The 18850-nt window shown below is 34.1% G+C and overlaps 1 protein-coding gene across 1 annotated transcript in view; it reads left to right on the forward strand.

Annotated features, from left to right (window-relative positions):
• The window catches only part of LRP1B (LDL receptor related protein 1B), a 2002169-nt gene that overhangs the window by 1396722 nt on the left and 586597 nt on the right, over positions 1–18850 (forward strand). The window contains exon 33 of the mRNA XM_059394361.1: positions 14132–14281. Coding sequence (XP_059250344.1) covers positions 14132–14281 — 150 coding nt within the window. The remainder of the gene's footprint in view (positions 1–14131; positions 14282–18850) is intronic.

Consider the following 18850-nt stretch of genomic DNA (forward strand, 5'->3'; position numbering starts at 1 on the left):
ACATCTCTACAATAACCCCTCTTTCTTAAATCTAAATCCATGCATTAAATGGGTAATGTTAAGGTGTTATGCTAAGCATTGTGGATGACACAAAGATGACTTTTTATGTAATACTTACTTTGTAGCAATGACATACTAATCAGAAAGAGAGTCAGAATCATGCAGTAAGGATTCACGCGTTGATCTGTATGTATGTGGGCCTCTTAAAATAAAGAGGAAAAAAAAGTGTGTTCCTACAGAGTGCCAATTTACTGGGAAATAAGGCAAACAGGAGATATGGACCCTTTCCTCATGGAGTTTACTATCTAAAAAGAATTGCAGTATGAGTCAAACTTATCCACTCCAGCCATATTTCCTTCTTTGCTTCTCTCAACTTTAGACTCTTTACACTAACAGTACATTTTAACAAAGTATTCCTTTGCCCAGAAATGTCTCCCATCTCAGTTGTATGCCTATCTGCAAGATTTCAACTCAAATATTATTTCTTCAAAGAAGCTTTCCCTGACCTCCCTTGGCAAGGCCGAAGTCTCTTAAAATAGACATTTAACACCCTTTCATCTTATAGTTCTTGTCATTATTTTAGACTTCCATTTTTTTGTTGAATATTTGAGTAACTACTGCTTACCAACTAGAAAGGAAACTACAATGTTAGAGATTATATCTGTTTTATTTACCATTGTGTCCTTAACTCATAGCTCAATGCTGACATGTTAGTAGATCTTCAACAAATATTTGCTGAATGAAGTGAACACTGTTTCCTATCCAATAGCAACAAGTTCTTACATGATTGCATAAATCCAAGATTTATTTATATAGCATAGCTGAGTAAGATAACTTTGTGAAAGTAGTGCATATTAAGTGATCTGAGTGTTGTCCATGTTGCATTTCCTTCAATTATCTGATGAGTAGAAAATATTTATATTTATGCCATAATTTTCTTAAAGCATGGAGTGTAAGAATTTTATCAACAGGATTGCTTATAAATAAAAGCATGGCTAGCTAGAGAGGGAAAATTGGAAATAGTTTATTTTCAAATGTTCTTTTCAACATGTTCCTCTTGCTCTTTCTCCTCCAACTCCTGTCTAACCTGGTGGCCATTTGGCTCTCCTTAGCACCTCAGAGATTTCTCATAGAAACAAAGAATAGGGCAAAAATAGACGTGGTTAACTTATCTATTTATCAACAAGTCCTCAGTATTGGATGTAAAGATAAAACTAAATTCTTTGTACAGTAATGCCTTATTCATTTTGATCATGTTATTATAATTTTTGATATATACCAATAGGCTAGAGAGTCTATTATCTATAAATTAAGTATAAAAAATATCATTGTAAGTATACAGCAGGAAAGTCTTATCTATATTCAGTCACTTCAGATTCTTTATTTAGGATGGATGAAGGCCAGGTAAAATGATATGAGTTTCAAGCTATTATAGTCATTGATTAAAATAGGTTTTAGATGGGGGGAGCCTGGGTGGCTCAGTCTGTTAAGCATCTGCCTTTAGCTCAGTTCATGATCCCAGGGTCCTGGGATGAAGCCCCACATTGGTATTCCTGAAGCCTGCTTCTCTCTCAAATAAATGAAATCTTCAAAATAAACAAACAATCAAATAAATAAATAAATAGGTTAAAATTACGTAGCCTAGTAACTATATTTTGAAATCAGTGTTTTAACTGTGTGCTTGAGCTGTTTTCCTAAAATATATTCAAAAACATATTGTTTACTACTTTTCACAAAATCTGAAGCACTTCAGATGATTGTTTTCTTTTTAAAAAAATTATTATTTTGCTATTGTTTACTTATTTTTTCTCTTCTGGAGAGCCTAGAGCTGCGATGCAAATAAGTGGCCTATTTTTTTGTTTGTTTTATATATAAAATTGAACTGTTATTTAGTACAGCATTGTCGCTAATACACAGGGATACAAAAGCCCCTGGCTCTGGGGGTCCCAAAGAGAGCAAGCTGAGCCACTCAACACTGACAAAACCCAAAGGCAGAGAAAGGAGTGATGATGAAATCAGAAATAAATTTATCTCAGTGAGGCCAGCAATCAAAGATCATCCCCAGAATGTTGAAAATACTTCCTATATAAATATAGGCAAAAGTGTGGGGGTAAAGGTGGTGGAAAAGTGCAAGTAGGCAGTGAAAGTCAAATCCTCATCTTGGAGTCAATCTCACAAGGGGTCTTTCTGGCTCAGGGCAGTCCTTATTGCTTGAGGGGGTTGTTTTGGTTCCCATCAGGGAATGCTATGCCCTGAAAGTTCGGCCTAACCCTACTGCCAAGCTAAAAGAAGAACCCAACTAGGAAGTCTGAAGTCAAATGGAGACATTCAAATTTCTCTTCCAGCATGAAAGTTAAGTCTCACAAGGAAACATTTGATATAGAAGAATCTTGGAAATAATCCCAAGAATTAATGACATTATAATCCCACTTGATAAGATTTTCTTAGAACTCTTCCCCTGAGATGATTTCTAACATGGACTTTTCCAGTACCAGGAGTAGACATGGCTATGTGTAAAAGATAAGTACAAACCTATTTTTCTTGGCATACATGATTGCCATACCCATGAAATACATATACGTAGGGAAATTTATTACTTTGTTATTTACTTATCAAGCTGCACTGATATTTTGCACTGCAGGAAATTATTGTAATTATTTTTTCATGGTGAGTCTGTCTGGGCAAACTCCGGCTTAAACACTTGCCCTCCGTATGCTCTAAACCATTTCCACTAAGAAAATTAGATGAGTAGGAAAGGAGGAGCTACTGTTCAGTTGCTCTTCTTTTTGGGTATATTGATTATCAGATTACAATTTACTTTTCCCAGATTTAAAGAGGAAACACAATATTCTCTTTGGTGAGGCTGGGAAGTATCAACTCAAAGCAATCATTATCCGTTCTCCTTTATGGAACCTGAATTCTCATTATGAACCCCCAACCTTTGTGTTTGCTTATCCTTAGCCTAGGATACGTGATACAATAGAACCATCCTCACTTTGGCAAGAAAAAAACCATAATTATAGTGACTACTTTTTACACACTTAGCATATGTCAAGCACTTGTAAAAAGCTTTGCATTAATCACCTCACACTAATCATTTCTGGAAGGGTTTTTTATCCTTCTTTTATAGATACAGAAAGTGAGTCTTACTGAAAGAAGTTAGTTGCCTGTGATGGATAGTAGAGTGGAATTCAAATCCAAGTTTATCTGCTTCCAAAGCCATATTAAACCATAACCATTATGTAGAGAGGCTGATTTCATGTAGTAATTGCGTGACCTCAAGCTAAGATCAGGGAATAAAACTGATACTCTTTCAAGCGTAGAAAGTATAGGAAAAAAAAATCAGAACCTGGGTACTCCTGAGAAATGTAGGCCCAATTAGGATGCAACAGTCAGCTTTTCTAGGCAGCCAGGGAACACAAGAAGCAATTCCATCTCTATGCCAATCATACCTCACTATTAACTATTTCCAAATCTTGAAATGCTACTTTTCAACAGAAATGTCACTGATATAGTAGACTTTCTAATTTGTGAAATTGTTTTTATGTTGTAATTCACTGGATTTCCCTTGTTTGTTGTTAAATCCATATGTGTGACATGCTTGAAATAGAAGTGCATCATAATCTTATCAAAATACCCAACTTGGCATTTTAGGACCCTGTATCACTGAAGACTAAGTAATTGGAGCCTTCAGGCAGTTTAGGCTGAATAACTTTGTTTCTGTTAAATACAAATCAACATTCCAGTTATCCATTGTTGAGCTAAATATTCTCAATTAAGATTTATTGCTCAGTCTTGGATACATTAAGTACTTAGAGCAGTTTGCGTAACAGAGGATTTTAATTTTCTACTTAAAGCCATTTCCGTGTTTAAAATGTTTACATATTATGAATTTTATCCCTTAAGCCTCATATAAAGCAACTTGGCTTGTCAATCAGCATTATCCTTCATGGTTTACTCTTAAGAATCCTGTGTACTATGTATTTTATTTTCTAGATATTTCCCCTCATTTTCAATGTAATCCAACCAAAATTCATTTGCTTACTCAACTTCAAGTACACCTTTTTGAAACCTACTAAACTTTAAAAAAATTATTATTTAATCATTCCAACCCATCTACTACATAATGTGGATTTTGAACTCTATTCATGGATAACATTCATAAGCACTTTTTATCACATCATCAGAATTCAAAGGACCTCACTTTTTAAAAGTAAGGTTAACACAAATTTTTGTATATATTTTCTTGCTTGATATATGCAGTTATTTAAATATACTTATTACTCAGCACAGTCACTTTTATTGTGTATGGAATTTAATCAATATATAAAAGTCACACTTCCCAAAAGGAATGTTAAGAAGAGCTTACAAATAAGGCCAGAGGAATTATGGATATTAAAATTACACATTAATATACACAAAAATAACTTAAATTTATTATATCTTTATCTGATCATTTGTTTACTCATTCTTTCAATGTGATCAAGTCTAAAAAAATTATTAAAAAAGGTTATGAAGTGTATAGTAGGTGTCAAAACCTGAAAATAAAATCTGGGATACATTATCAAGAAGATCATAGTCCAGTGAAGTAAAAAGACAGAAATAGTTACTAATCACTTGATGCAGTGTCATTCATGAGTACTATTCCCAGACACCATAAAGGTAATATAAGTAGACAGTGTTAAAATAAAGGAGACAACCAATTTTGTATGAGCAATAAAAATAGAGAATAGTACCCAAATTGGTGATATTTGAAAATTTCAACTTGATCTGGAAGGAAAATATATACTTTTGTTTTTAAGGCAGGGACAGAAGAGAAGGTGCTTACCTTATTCTTAGTAAAAAGGAAAAATAAGCGTAAAAGGCACAAACATGGTATGTCTAGAAAACCCTGTGTATCTAGGGGAAAAAGAAAACTAACACAAGGGAATGTTTAGGATTATAATGACAGAAAGTATAATTTTAAAATATTCAAATGACACAGTCCAGGGCTTTTAAAAATATTTTGTTCTACTTCTTACCAGGCTATAAAATATAGTTTTGGTGAACTATAAAACTATAGGTATTAAACCTTTTAAAGTAATTTTTTAGAACAAACACTCCTCAAGAAAAGCCTGTCACCGAGTCTGAGCTTGCCTACAGTTTTGCATGTGTTGTTTTCACAAGTCACATAATTTTTGCCAATCATTAGAAGCTTGAAATATAGGATAAACTATCTGAGATGAAATGATTAATTCCAGGGAGGGTAAGGGAGAGGCTGAAATCTTAACTCCGTGAGATAAAGAACTAATTACCTTAGTTCTGTAACTCAATTTGTTGTCAGTGACTTCTTAAAGTAGAGTGAATGGAGAGGGATGATTTCAAGAAAGAATTTAGATCAGGTTAAGATAATAGTAGTATAGCCACTTGCAGTGGAGAAAAAAAAAAAAAAAAAACACCCACCCCCCGGCGCCATTTTTCTTTTTTTAACCTTTCTTTGGCTAATAACCTGGAAATTAGATTTACAAATGACAAACCACCCAGAGAAAAACAGGTTTTTTGTTTGTTTGTTTGTTTGTTTGTTTTAAGATTTTATTTATTCGACAGACAGAGATCACAAGGAGGCAGAGAGGCAGGCAGAGAGAGAGGGGGAAGCCAGCTCCCTGCTGAGTAGTGACCCTGATGGGGGGCTTGATCCCAGGACTCTCAGATCATGACCTGAGCCAAAGGCAGAGGCTTACCCACTGAGCCACCCAGGCACCCCAGAAGACCAGTTTATTAACAAAAGTAACACACATGTATGCAGTTCACTGATCAGTAAATCAAAGCAGTGGTTAGAAATTGGGCTTTATATAGCATTTTAACAAAACCCAGAAAACTATGTGGAATAATGACAAAACAAAATAATAACAAAACAAAGGAAAAGGGTTTTGAACTTACAAGGGAAGCAAACTATGGGAAGGCAAATATCTGAGAGAAACTAATGGAAGATAAGTGTTGGGTTAGTTAGGTTCATTATGTAGGTCCCTCTCAGTGCCATCCTGGGCTGGTAAGAGTCTAGACTGGTCTTGAGTGATTAAATGCCTAGGACTGTTTTTAGCAAAAAAGGAAAGCAAATAACTTTTATTTTTTTGTCTGCTATTTCTCATTTGTTTTGAAATCAAAATAATCCTTAAACCAAAGTGGCATATTTTGGAGTGGAATATTCAGATCTGTACACATGTAATTCAACTTTTTCTTGGATAATATACTTTTTTAATTTAAAAACTTTATTGAGATAATTTTAGATTCACTTGAAGTTTTAAAAAATAAGACAGAGTTTTAATGTACGCTTTATCTGATTTTCCTCCATTGGAATGTTATGTAAACTACAATAAAATATTACAACCCAAATACTAACCTTCATGCAATCCATTAATATTATTCAGATTATTTGTATTGATCTGTATCTTTAATTTTAGATGTAATTTTACCACATGCGTAGGTTCCTATATCCAACACCACAGTCAAAATGAATGAAGTTCTTTTTTTAAAAGATTAATTAATTAATTTATTTGACAGAGATAGGGAGAGAGGCAAAGAGAGAAGGAGAGGAGAAAGCAGGCTCCCCACCAAGCAGAGAGCCTGATATGGGGCTTGATCCCAAGGACCCTGAGATCATGACCTGAGCTGAAGGCAGAGTCTTTAACCCACTGAGCCACCCAGGTGCCCCAAAATGAATGAAGTTCTTATGGTTAGGTGGGAAAACAAAACAAACAAACCAAAAAGAATAAAAAGAAAACTGAATAATTCTGGGTGCCTGGGTGGCTCAGTGGGATAAAGCCTCTGCCTTCTGCTCTGGTCATGATCGCAGGGTCTTGGGATCAAGCCCCACATCAGGTTCTCTGCTCAGCGGGGAGCCTACTTTCCCCTTCCCTCCCACCACCTGCCTCTCTGCCTACTTGTGATCTCTTTGTTGAAAAAATAAAATCTTTAAAAAAAAAAAAGATACTGAATAATTCCAACACCACAGTGGTCCTTCCTACTGCCCTTTTATGACCGTACCTCTTCTTTCCTGCCTACAGCTCTTTCCGCTTTCCTCCCCACATCATCAGTCTTCCATTTCTGATATTTTCTATTTTTAAAATGTTATATAACTGCAATCATACAGGATGTTAACCTTATGGATGGCTGTTTTCCTCTCAGCTTATATCCTCAGAGAGTCATTGAAATTGAATCTATCAGTACTTTTCTTCTTTTTCTTGCTAAGCAGGAGGCCATGATATGTCAATACCCGTTTATTTACACATTCTCCTCTTGCAAGCGATGGGGTGATTCTAATTTTTGACTACCACAAATAAAGCTGCTATAAACATTCATGTGCAGGTTTTTGTGTGAACATAAGTTTTTATTTCCCTGGAATAAATTCCCAGGAGTGCAGTTGTTGGGTCCTATGGAAATAGTATGCTTAGTTTTACAAGAAAATGCCCAGCTGTTTTCCAGAGGGGCTGTACCATTTTTCATTCCCACCAACAGCGTATTAGTGATCGTTTTTTTCTCCGAATCCTTGTCATCATTTAGTTTGTCACTACTTTTATTTAGGTATTCTTACAGGTGTGTAGCGATGCCATTGTTACTTTAATTTACATTTTCTTTTGATGTTAAACATCTTTTTCATGTGCTTAATTGTCATTTGTGTATCTTCTTCTTTGAGATGTCTATTCATTTCTTTTGCCCATTTTTTTAATTGGATTATTTTAGCTGCTGTGTTTTGAGTGTACTTTGTTGATACTAGTCTTTTGTTCATTTGTTGTATGTTTTCAGTAGCCAGTTTCTACAACTATCACAGTTCCAGAAGTAGACATAATTGTGTTGCATTGTCTGATATGTGGATTGCAAAATATGTTCTCCCAGATTGAAGCATGTCTTTTATTGGTCTTCACAGAACAAAAGGTTCTAATTTTGATGTACCTGCATAATTGAGAGATACTGTAATAACAAATGAAATGCACAATCTGAATATACCTCACATCAAGTTATCTCAAAACTATCAGTTGTGGGAATTACCAAAGAGTTGCAAATTCTAGACTAGGATTTCAGCTTGAAAAGGAAATACAAAAACTTGTAGTATTAAAAAATTGCTAGCATTTATTGAGCGCTTTCTTTGTGCTAGACACTAGTATATTATTTTAACAATTTCATAGTGGTGAAGTGAGGGGATAGCAAGGTGGAGGCTGACTGGTCTTTTGAAGGTGAACCCAGAAATGAAGAGACAAGCTGAATTGAAAGGTGGTACCTTGTATTTATATTTACCTCAGAGAGAAGGCAGGGATGAAGCAAAAAGACCGGTCAGGTTTCCTCAGCATATTTATTCCTGCACTCACAAAATCTAAGCATTCTTAAGAGATATTTTTTTGAGATAGCGTGATAGCGATTGGGCAACGAACCACACTCTACTTCCTCATGGAACAACCATGCTCCTTTGGAGCTAAAAATTCAATGTTTCAGAAACAGTTTTGCCTCCCAGAAACCATGTCTCTTCTGGTGAACTCTGAAAAGATTTCCATTTTGGAGTATCCAGAACATTTTATTCTTCTACAGTTTTAGTGAGGGATGCAATTTTATGATATTTTTTCACCGGCTGTATAGTTTCAATAGTCAGTTTCTATAACTATCACAATCCTATATGCAGGAGTTGTATTCTATTGTCTGAAGAAAATGCTGTAAAGAGAATATTTAGAAGATTTCAATGTTATTTTTTTATACATGTCCGGAGGCTTTGAAGTTAATCATCTATGTTTTATTATCTATGGTACCCCTTCTTCGCCATCTAGATCTTTAGCATTCCTCTATCTCGAAAGAGATCTCCCCATATTACACTTCCAGGCAATATTTAAAAGGCCTCATTAAACTTACTGCACATTCAAATTTGAAGGTTCATAAAAATATGCAGTTTTTAAAAGGAGTTTCTTAATGATTTTATTCTAAAATCACTTGAAGAGAATTTTTTTTCCTTTTAATACTGATTCCTGGGACCAACTCAAACCAATTAAGTTTGAATTTCTGGGAGTGAAGCACAGAAAACAGTATTTTTAATAGTTTTCCAGATAATTGTAATGCATAGGCAGGGCTGAAAATTTTGAAATGAAATTTGGTGTCTGAAAAGTATTAGGAAATTACCATCTCTAGAAAACATTAATTTAAAAAAATCATTTTTTCTGTATATTTGCATTTTGCCTTAATACCCTATTGCATAGTATATTGATTTAATTTTGAGTTATGTAAAAAAGAAATGAGACACACAAGGTGAAATTCCCAGTATAATTTTTTTTCTTTATTTTTAAAACAATTTTAAAAGATTTTATTTAAGAAAGAGAGCACACAGAGGGATAGAGAGAGGGAGTAGCAGACTCTCCACTGACCAGAAAAACAGACAACCAGCCCTCCATCCAAGGACACAGATCAGGACCTGAGAAGAAAGCAGATGCTTAACTTACTGGGCCACCCAGGAGTCCCTGAACCTCACAATCTTTTTTTTTTTTTTTTTAAGATTTTATTTATTTATTTGACAGAGAGAAATTACAAGTACTGAGAGGCAGGCAGAGAGAGAGAGAAGGAAGCAGGCTCCCTGCTGAGCAGAGAGCCCGATGCGGGACTCAATCCCAGGACCCTGAGATCATGACCTGAGCCGAAGGCAGCGGCTCAACCCACTGAGCCACCCAGGCGCCCCCCTCACAATCTTAATTGTAACAAAATTTAAAACTCAGTGGACTTAATTCTTTTAGTAATATATGGAAATATATTTAGACTTGATTTTTTCTAAAAAATAATATGTAGTTTCTTATATCAGTGTATTTCTATTGTAAGAACAATTACATAATTTTGGCAAATTATATTGTCCCAGTTAAAAAATACACTGGGCTATTTAAATCAAAATATTAAAATAATACAGCAAGGGATATCTTTGGTTAAAATAAAAAGGGTCAGAATGAAAGCACATGAATTCACTCTACATTTTTATAAAAATAGAAAAGATAGGTTAAAAAGGTAGACTTTTCTTTTCATAAATTTTTTTAAATTTAGGGGCGCCTGGGTGGCTCAGTGGGTTAAGCCACTGCCTTCGGCTCAGGTCATGATCTCAGGGTCCTGGGATCGAGTCCTGCATCCAGCTCTCTGCTCAGCAGGGAGCCTGCTTCCTCCTCTCTCTCTCTGCCTGCCTCTCTGACTACTTGTGATCTCTCTCTGTCAAATAAATAAATAAAATCTAAAAAAAAAAGTTTTTAAATTTAAATGATGACTTTTCTTCCTTTGATATACCTGTTATATTATTGAATCTAGTTTTCCTCTTTTGATTACCAAATCTAGATGATATTAAAAATAAATGTGTCTTATAAAAAAAAGTCTATATTAATAGTGATATATTCTGCAGAAAGATCCAACAGTCATTTTAAAGGTGTTTTCATCTCAGTCACCCTCACCCATTTGAGAACATTTTAGTACAAACATAATCATATTTCTTTGCATAGGTTTAGGACACTTTTATAAACATGCTTATATTTGATGTTTTCTCATGGCTATTGATTTAGCATTCTAAAATCATTGAGTAGTTTCAAGTGCATCAAAACACTCTCAGTTTACTGCTTAGTGATTCATCTTTTGAAATAGTGCAACAGAGACTTGATTCAGAAATTTTTGCAGTAAATGGACACCAATAAATTCTTCAGTGTTATTAAGGCCTAAGTGTATGAGAATAATAAAATAAAAAATCTTATGCTGTGAAAACATTTATATTAAACACTTTAAAAATCTGTACTTCTAAACATGCATGTATCTATGAATTTAAAACGTATTATCACCAGTTTCTTGAGTTCATAATAGGATTTTAAAAATATTTCAATTCAGGGCACTTGGGTGGCTGTGTCAGTTAAGCATCTGCCTTTGGCCCTGGTCATGATCTCAGGGTTTTGGGGATGGAGCCCCACATTGAGCGGAGAGCTCAGTGGGAAGTCTGTTTATCCCTCTCTCCCATCCCCACTCATGTTCTCTTTCTCTCAAATAAATAAATAAAATCTGAAAGAAATATTTCAATTTTGTTTTGTAAACCCAAGAATAAACATGCTCAAGAACATTCAGAGATTAAGCTAATACATTTAACAGAAGAGAAGATATGCAAGCTAGGTGACTGATCACACGAATATGTAGGTTAATATAGGAACTTAATTATTTTTTCCTGTGAATCTTAAAATGATTAATCCTACACTATTCCATCATAATATTAATGCAAAAACCTAAGCCATGCCAAGTAGACCTATTGAATCATTGCCCTTCTTCTCTGTTGTCATAGCATGTGGATTTAGGTAGTGCATTAAAAAATTCTGTTGTGGAGATAATTCAGCTTTAGTAGACAGAACTCCTTGAAGACAACTTACAATTTTAATAATGAAATTAATTAAATAACTCATTCATTCATTCAGTGTTTATAAATTTTCTTCTCTAAGCATTGTGCTTGGTATTGAAGATCAAAGCTCACTACCATACTACTTCTTTTCTTTAGGCACTCAGAGTCCATGAACAAAAATGTTGAGTAGTAAACTCTGGGGAACTCTGACCACAGCACAATAACTTCCCTGCTCTGTAAAATGACTGCTTTATATAGGCTATGTTAGAGTCCAGAAATCACAGGGTGTTAGGTGGATAAGAAAGTTCTGACACTGTGGGTTATGTGCCCACTCTGGCGTTGGGCACATTTGCTATCAGTGCACCTTTTCCTTAAAAAAGGGGGGAGGTTTGAGAAAACTTAGACAAATTTAATCCCTTAAGCAAGGCCAGACAAGAATATTGATTTTAAAAATCAAGGTGAAGAAAAATAATAGATTAGTCTATTGAAGCCAGGAGTGAAATTAGTGGTGTAAATGCAACTCCTTTACAATTTCTGCAGATAGGTCACAAATATGACTCTTTAGGTTCTTTGTAGCCAAAGCAAAGAGAGAAATATGATCAGTTACAATTTTATATTTTCCACTATAGCTTTTTCTGGCACTGAGCCCTGAAAGAAATTTCTCCCATGGGTCCTTGTATAAAGAGGTCACTATGTGATATATTATTTCAGACACTATATCCTGGGAAGTGTAACAGTGGTTTCCCTATGGCTACTTCATAGCTTCCTTCATTTAAATCAAGGGCACAATGCCAGAGCTCAATTCAGCAACAGATTAAGTGAGGGACAAAAATTCAACAATCTAAAAAGCAGATAGCTCTCTGGTGGTTTGGCTTGATTGAGAGATAAAATTTGGAATATCTAGAGGGATAATTGCTTAGAAGGAATTCTTTGTAAATGTATTAATTCACTTTTCAATGAAAATTTGACTACAAAATGTTTAGTGTATATTTTGTTACAGAAGTCTCTAGTAAGATATTCTTCATTGCTGATTAAAGATAGAATTATGTGATTTAGATAGCCAACTAAGTAGAAGGGAAAATAGACCACATCTGAACAATAAGTTGTTTAAACCAGCATTTTTACTAGAAAAAAAAAATGCATGGAGGTGACTCAGGAAATATCTACAAAGTAACTGAACTTTCTCTGATAAAAAATTGAATGATGGATGACCTTCCACCTGAAAATACTACACCAAAGAATATGAATGTGATAGTTTTTGACTATTTTCTTAAGTATTTAAAGCCTATCTCCCACAGTAGTCATAAAAATAAAATCTGAAAACTTTATCCCTGAAATGTCTAATTTTATATTTATTAGGTTTATTCTGTTTATTCTGTTTATTCTGTACCTTTCAGACTTCTATTAGTAAAACATACTAATAAATCAATAAATAGCTGATATATTACATAGACTTATAGTATTACTTCTACTTGATTAAAACTGATCTGATAAATCAACTCCCTGGATTGGGACTATCTTATCTGGAACTATTTGGACTATATTTTTTAACTCTTTATCAATGTACTGGAGCTCATGTGATTCTCTTCAAGTATCTCCTTCCTTCCTTCATTTTCTTTTTTTTAATTTGTCTTAGTTTTTTGTTTGTTTCTTTTTTTAAATAGGGAAGGGATTTTTTCTGTGTGTGTGTGTGTGTGTGTGTGTGTGTGTGTTTTCCTTCCTTCCTTCATTCTCTGAGGAAGACTCCAGAACCAATTTATTGTACCATATGCCTGAATATATGTCCACATGTGCTTTTCCACAAGTATCTGTGAGTTATAGAAGTTCAACATGGAACCATAGTTGAGCCTACTGAGCATGCCAGTAATTAAGTAGATGTGTTCCAAGAATCCTCAGCAATCAAAATATACATATCCTGAGCCCTTGAAAAATACGAATACCACTATAACATATGAAATTATCCATAAAATGCAATAAAGCTAATCCACAGTGATATGCTGTGATGTGGCGATAATGATCCTAAGCCTTTGGCTTGGTTCCCTTACTAGATGGTTGGTTTATCGCCCCACAACAGATTCTAAAGAAGCCCAGCTCAATTCCATGCTTCAGTGACATTACAGTTTTTTGAAATTCTTTTATATTTAATTGAAAATCAGTGAAATCAACAAGTGAATCTATAGCCAAACTGCCTAAAGTGAGTGTTACTGAAAGTAGGGCGGAATTAAAAATTTCATCAATGATATTAGTTTCCCAAAAGAGTATTATGTATTAAAATTTTCTGAGGCAAAGCAGTGTAATGAGAAGGGCAGGCAGTTAATTTGGAAATCAAAACTTTGTTAAACTTTGTTAAACTTGGTCCACTTGCTAGCGATGGACTCACAGATTTCTTTTTTTTTCTTTTTTTTTTTTTTTTTACTTTTAATTTTTTTTTTATTTTTTATAAACATATATTTTTATCCCCAGGGGTACAGGTCTGTGGACTCACAGATTTCTTAACAATTCTAGGTATTATCTTTCTTACTGATGAAATGAGACAGTCATTCCTCTCAGGGTCATAGATTGTTGTGATAATCAACAGAGATAACGCTTAAGTGCCTATAAAAGTATATTGTTCCACAGATAGTTATAACAGTATTTTTCCCTATTAGCCAGATCTTGTTTTTAAAGGCAAGAACCTAAGCTTGCAACTTATTTTTCCCCCTCAAATATAGTAGTAGTTGAACATTACTATTTAAGTGGCTACTGTTATGTTTAAGTTGTATAATTTAATTACAGGTCTATCGATAGACTATGTGGAAAACAAGCTTTATTGGATCAGTTCGGGAAATAGAACCATAAATAGATGCAACCTGGATGGTGGTAATTTAGAAGTAATAGAGTCAATGAAAGAAGAATTAACAAAAGCTACAGCCCTAACCATCATGGGTAAGTGTAATGGTTCTATAGCTAGGATGCTGTGTATTGATTGGAGTTGATTAATTATGACCTGTTAAAGCTTAGAAAAGTTACTGCTCCATTAACACCAGAAGCACATTCAAATTATACATCTCTATGTGAGTTTTTCTTTTTTCTTTTTTAACCTTAGCAAACAGACTTGTAAGATTATCCAGATCAGGGACTTCGTGCTGTTTACAATACAAACTTTACCATTATTGATTCTTGGCTGTGACTTGTATTATTTTATGATTTTTTTCTTTGTTCTACTGCAATATAAGGGCCTTGTGTCTTTGTCACAATAAGGTCAAATGTGACTTATCTCTGCTTAAAAAGGATAGCTTGATTTATACAGATAATTCAAAAAACAAGGCCACAGGGTCCATTGACCAAAGAATAAAATTATTCTCCCACAAATAGTTCTTTCTTGTTTTTAAGGATGATTAGTCTTACTGTTTTGAGTCTTATTTCCTTTCTTTTTGGTTCAGTCTTTGGGGAAAAAAAAAAGATTTAGATGAAAAATACAATTAGGAAGCTAACAGGGAAGTATGGATTTTCATAGAACAAATAGTCAACTTCTACTGTATTAATATTAGAAGTTGATTTTTGAAATATGAATTTTAATACAAAGTAGTTTGAGCTTTAGAAAAGATATAAGAATACCATAAATAAGTGGTTTTTGGTGAGGATGGTTGTGCCTTTACTTAATGAATGGCTGGCTATAAACTGACCTTCATCGTAGGTCAGCAGTATTGGGATTAGATCTAACACAGAGAATCTCAGTAGTATGTCTGGTTATAGAAAATCAGAAAACTGATTTCATAGTTCCAACTTTAAATATGAGGTATTCTGGATAGCGCGCGCGCGTGTGTGTGTGTCTATATATACTATATCATTTCCCAAATTGAATGTTAATTTTATTTTTGGTTTTGTTTTAACTAATGACTATTGATTAATATACAAAGTTTAAAAGTAAATAGTTGTTAACTGAGAAAGATAGGAAAATTTATTCTCTACTAAAAATGTGCTTTAATCACCTTTTATTTCAATTAGATTTCAAATATCTGAATAAAAGTGAATCCATTTTAGATATTACAAATTATTATTTAAAACAGGATGAGTCTGGGATATAAGAAAAAATTAAAATTCAGTTCAGTTCAACATGTATTTAGAATCTTCTAAGTACAGACAATATACTTATCTCTGAAGTACAAATATAAACATGGACAATGTTCTCAAACAGAACAAAATGGAACATACCTTTCTGTGAGACAGAAAGAGAGAAAAAAAGATTGTTTCAGCCCATCGTCAATCACAAAGAATATTTCAGTTTCAATAGTTGAGAAATACAGTTAGTAAATATATTTGCTTTAATAAAGTTATGAGAATCACATGGAAATGCATGGGAATACACTTGTGAAAATGTAATTTTTTACAAATATCAAAGGTAAAGTCTGGCGTCACTTAATTTGATCTTTAAAGCACTCTGGAAATTTACCGCTTTGGGCATTTGCAGATATCTGACATAGTGTGGCATCAGACATTAAGTAGCTTTGTTTTGCTGTAGTTTTATTCCTAAATGGCTGTCTTTCTGCTATCATTTTCACCATTCTTTTTCTAGTTATTCTTAGAATTAGTGTTATTTTTTAAAAGTTTTTCTCCAGAGGAGGAATTTAAACTTGTAAAAAAAATCTTATTTTTAATAACGTCCCAGGTGTCTTTCTAGACTTTGGACAATTCCTATATTGTTTGAAGAGTGTTATACTTTTCAGAAATTAGACACACACGCATGCACACAACGATTGTATCTGACAAGTAGGTTATTTTAAAGCATACATTTATTTATAATATTCTTATAAGGCAATAAGTAAAATAAGATTATTTTATATTACTCAGCTTTGGCAAATTAACAAGAAAATTTTGTTTTATGTATACTTGTACATATTTTAAATCATCTGAGTAAAAATAGCAGAGTTTAAATTCTCCAACAGTCCCCAAATCACCACCCACATTATGTTTTCAAAACTTGAATTCAAACATACCTTATGAAATCAACCTAAACTAGCAAATAATACAGCTAAGTATCACAATAAATTAGAGGGAAAAATGTTAAAAATATTTTACAACATTTCAAAAAGTCTTTGACTTTTTAGTAGATATATATGTATGTATATATGTATACTATAAAAACCATTTCCTCATACAATAATGGAAAGCTTTCTAAAGGTTTATTTCTGCTAACGTGGTTGCTACCCACCCTGCTGTTAGTAGAAAATGAATACTAAACTTACAGAACTCAGTGCTGGAAACAAAGTCTCAGAAATAGAGCAGTAGTCCCTTACAGCAAAATAAAATAAAATCAGTTAGTTTTCTTCCCTGATAAAATCCAAGAGTGAGAGTTTGGGGGAGGTCCTAATGCCTATATTGTAGCAGCACTGTGAAGCTGATAGGACATCAGCACCACATAGGGAGCCCAACTTTGCATACACTGAAATTGTTTTAACAAGTGAATGGTCATGTATGTATACCCCTCCCTGTCACCATAATTTGATCAAACCCGAGAGATAAAAAATAAATATAATAAAACCTATTAATGTCTCTGTTTTCAACAATTCATTCAGTGGACATATCGAAATATATTTTGAGTTTGAAGAGATGCTGCAGAACAACCTTGTTTTACAAAGTTCTCTACCTTGGCTCTGAACTTGCTCTGTGGCTCAGATCCCCCCTTCTTTGAGAACCTCTCTCCTCTTTTTCTTTGGGGTTGGAATAAAGGACAATGACCTGTTTCCTGCTGAGGCTAAGTATTATAGTCATATAAAAAGGGCAATATAAGAGTAAAACAGGAGAACTTTACAACTTCCTATCCAAGGGATTACAAATGATTATAGCTACAAATGTTGAGGAGCTACTTACCTACAGCAATACTGAAATTACACATCTAGAAAGCAAGGAAATAATTGGGCTATGACATTATCAGTTACATACCAGTGTACACCACCTCCTCAGACATACTACCCGAGCAATTATAACTAACTGAAAGTCTGTGTTTCACTAAAATTTAGAAGTAGTTTTCCTAAAATTGAATGAAAATTCTATTTAGACAGTTCTTACCATTTTTTTCAAACCTCAAAGATGATAAATTCTAACTATTTAGAGTTGCCAGTATTATTTAGAGTAAAATATACAAAAGAAACTGAAAGGAACTTTGAAATATTAAGATTAGGTAAAGTAGAAGGTTAATAAAGCAATGAATTGATGATTTAGCCAAGTCTAAGACCCCAAGATCAAGATTTCTAAATCCAAACTTTCACACTTTGATACTTCATGCAAGAATTAGTGCTAAACTTCTGTCCCCTTGAGTGTGGCCTAGACTTAGTGACTCGTTTCTCATGAATAAAATAAGACAAATGGGATGGTGTGTGACTTTGGAGGTAAGGTCGTAAAAGGCATGAGCCTTTCTCCTTGTCTCTATTTCTTGGATGGCTGACTCAGGGCAAAGCCAGCTCACATGTCATGTCCACACAGCAAGGAACTGGGACCTTTGGCCAGTAGCCATATGAGTCAGTCATCTTGAAAGTAGAACCCCCATCTCAGTTAAGATTCAGATGACTATAGTCCAAGCCAATGCATTATAGCAACCCTAAGAGAGAGCTCAAACCAGAACCACCAATATACCTGCTCCCAAACCCCCGACCCACAGAAACTGTGAGACACAACAGATGTTTATTGTTTTAAGATACTGAGTTTCAAGGCTATTTGTTAAGACAGCAAAAAGATAAATAATTTATATGTCATTCCATCTACAGAACTCATTCTTTTATATACAATTACAAATCAAATCCTTATTTAATAGAATCAGAAAAATTGTGATGAGTAAAGTGTGTCAGGTGTAATAAAACCCAGACAGTCCAGTATCATGGTCGGTAGAAACTAAGCCTAGGCTTCAATATCCAGACTCATATGGGAATGGCAGGAAGTATGATAAAACTGGAGAAAGCTAATGCCTCATCTCTCAGGTCTACTTATTTTTACCATAAAGAACATTAAACAGTTGTGCCAGAGCTTTCATTTTGCAAGAGAGGCAGGAAATCCAGTTAAAACAAAACAAAACACACACACACACAAAAAAAAAAAAAACTTCTCAAGTTTTAAATATTAGCAAGGAATCATATTTTTAAAAAAAATGCAGGCTAATGTACTCTACAGGATTACCCTGAAAATTAGCATGATATAAACCAAGCAAACTAACAAAAACCACCATCACAAACCTATGGATGGACATACTTGATTCAGCCCAAAGAACAGCAGTTAGTTCTCACCTCTGGTTTGATCATCATCATGCATACTGGTGACTTTGAATTATTGTGAGAAGAGGTGGGATTAAGGCTGCTAATGCCTAGCTATACCAGTAGAGAAGACTAGGTAAAAGTCAGTCAGTCAGTCAATCAATCAATCAATCCCCTGGTAAAGCTGGCATAATTTACAGAAAAGAAGTGGTCTCTCTCCTACAGGACAGGATGTAATGCTTTTCCACCAGGCTTTTGTGGTCCTGTTTGA

Source organism: Mustela nigripes, chromosome 3, assembly GCF_022355385.1.
Source record: "Mustela nigripes isolate SB6536 chromosome 3, MUSNIG.SB6536, whole genome shotgun sequence".
In the NCBI taxonomy this organism is placed as follows: Eukaryota; Metazoa; Chordata; class Mammalia; order Carnivora; family Mustelidae; genus Mustela; species Mustela nigripes.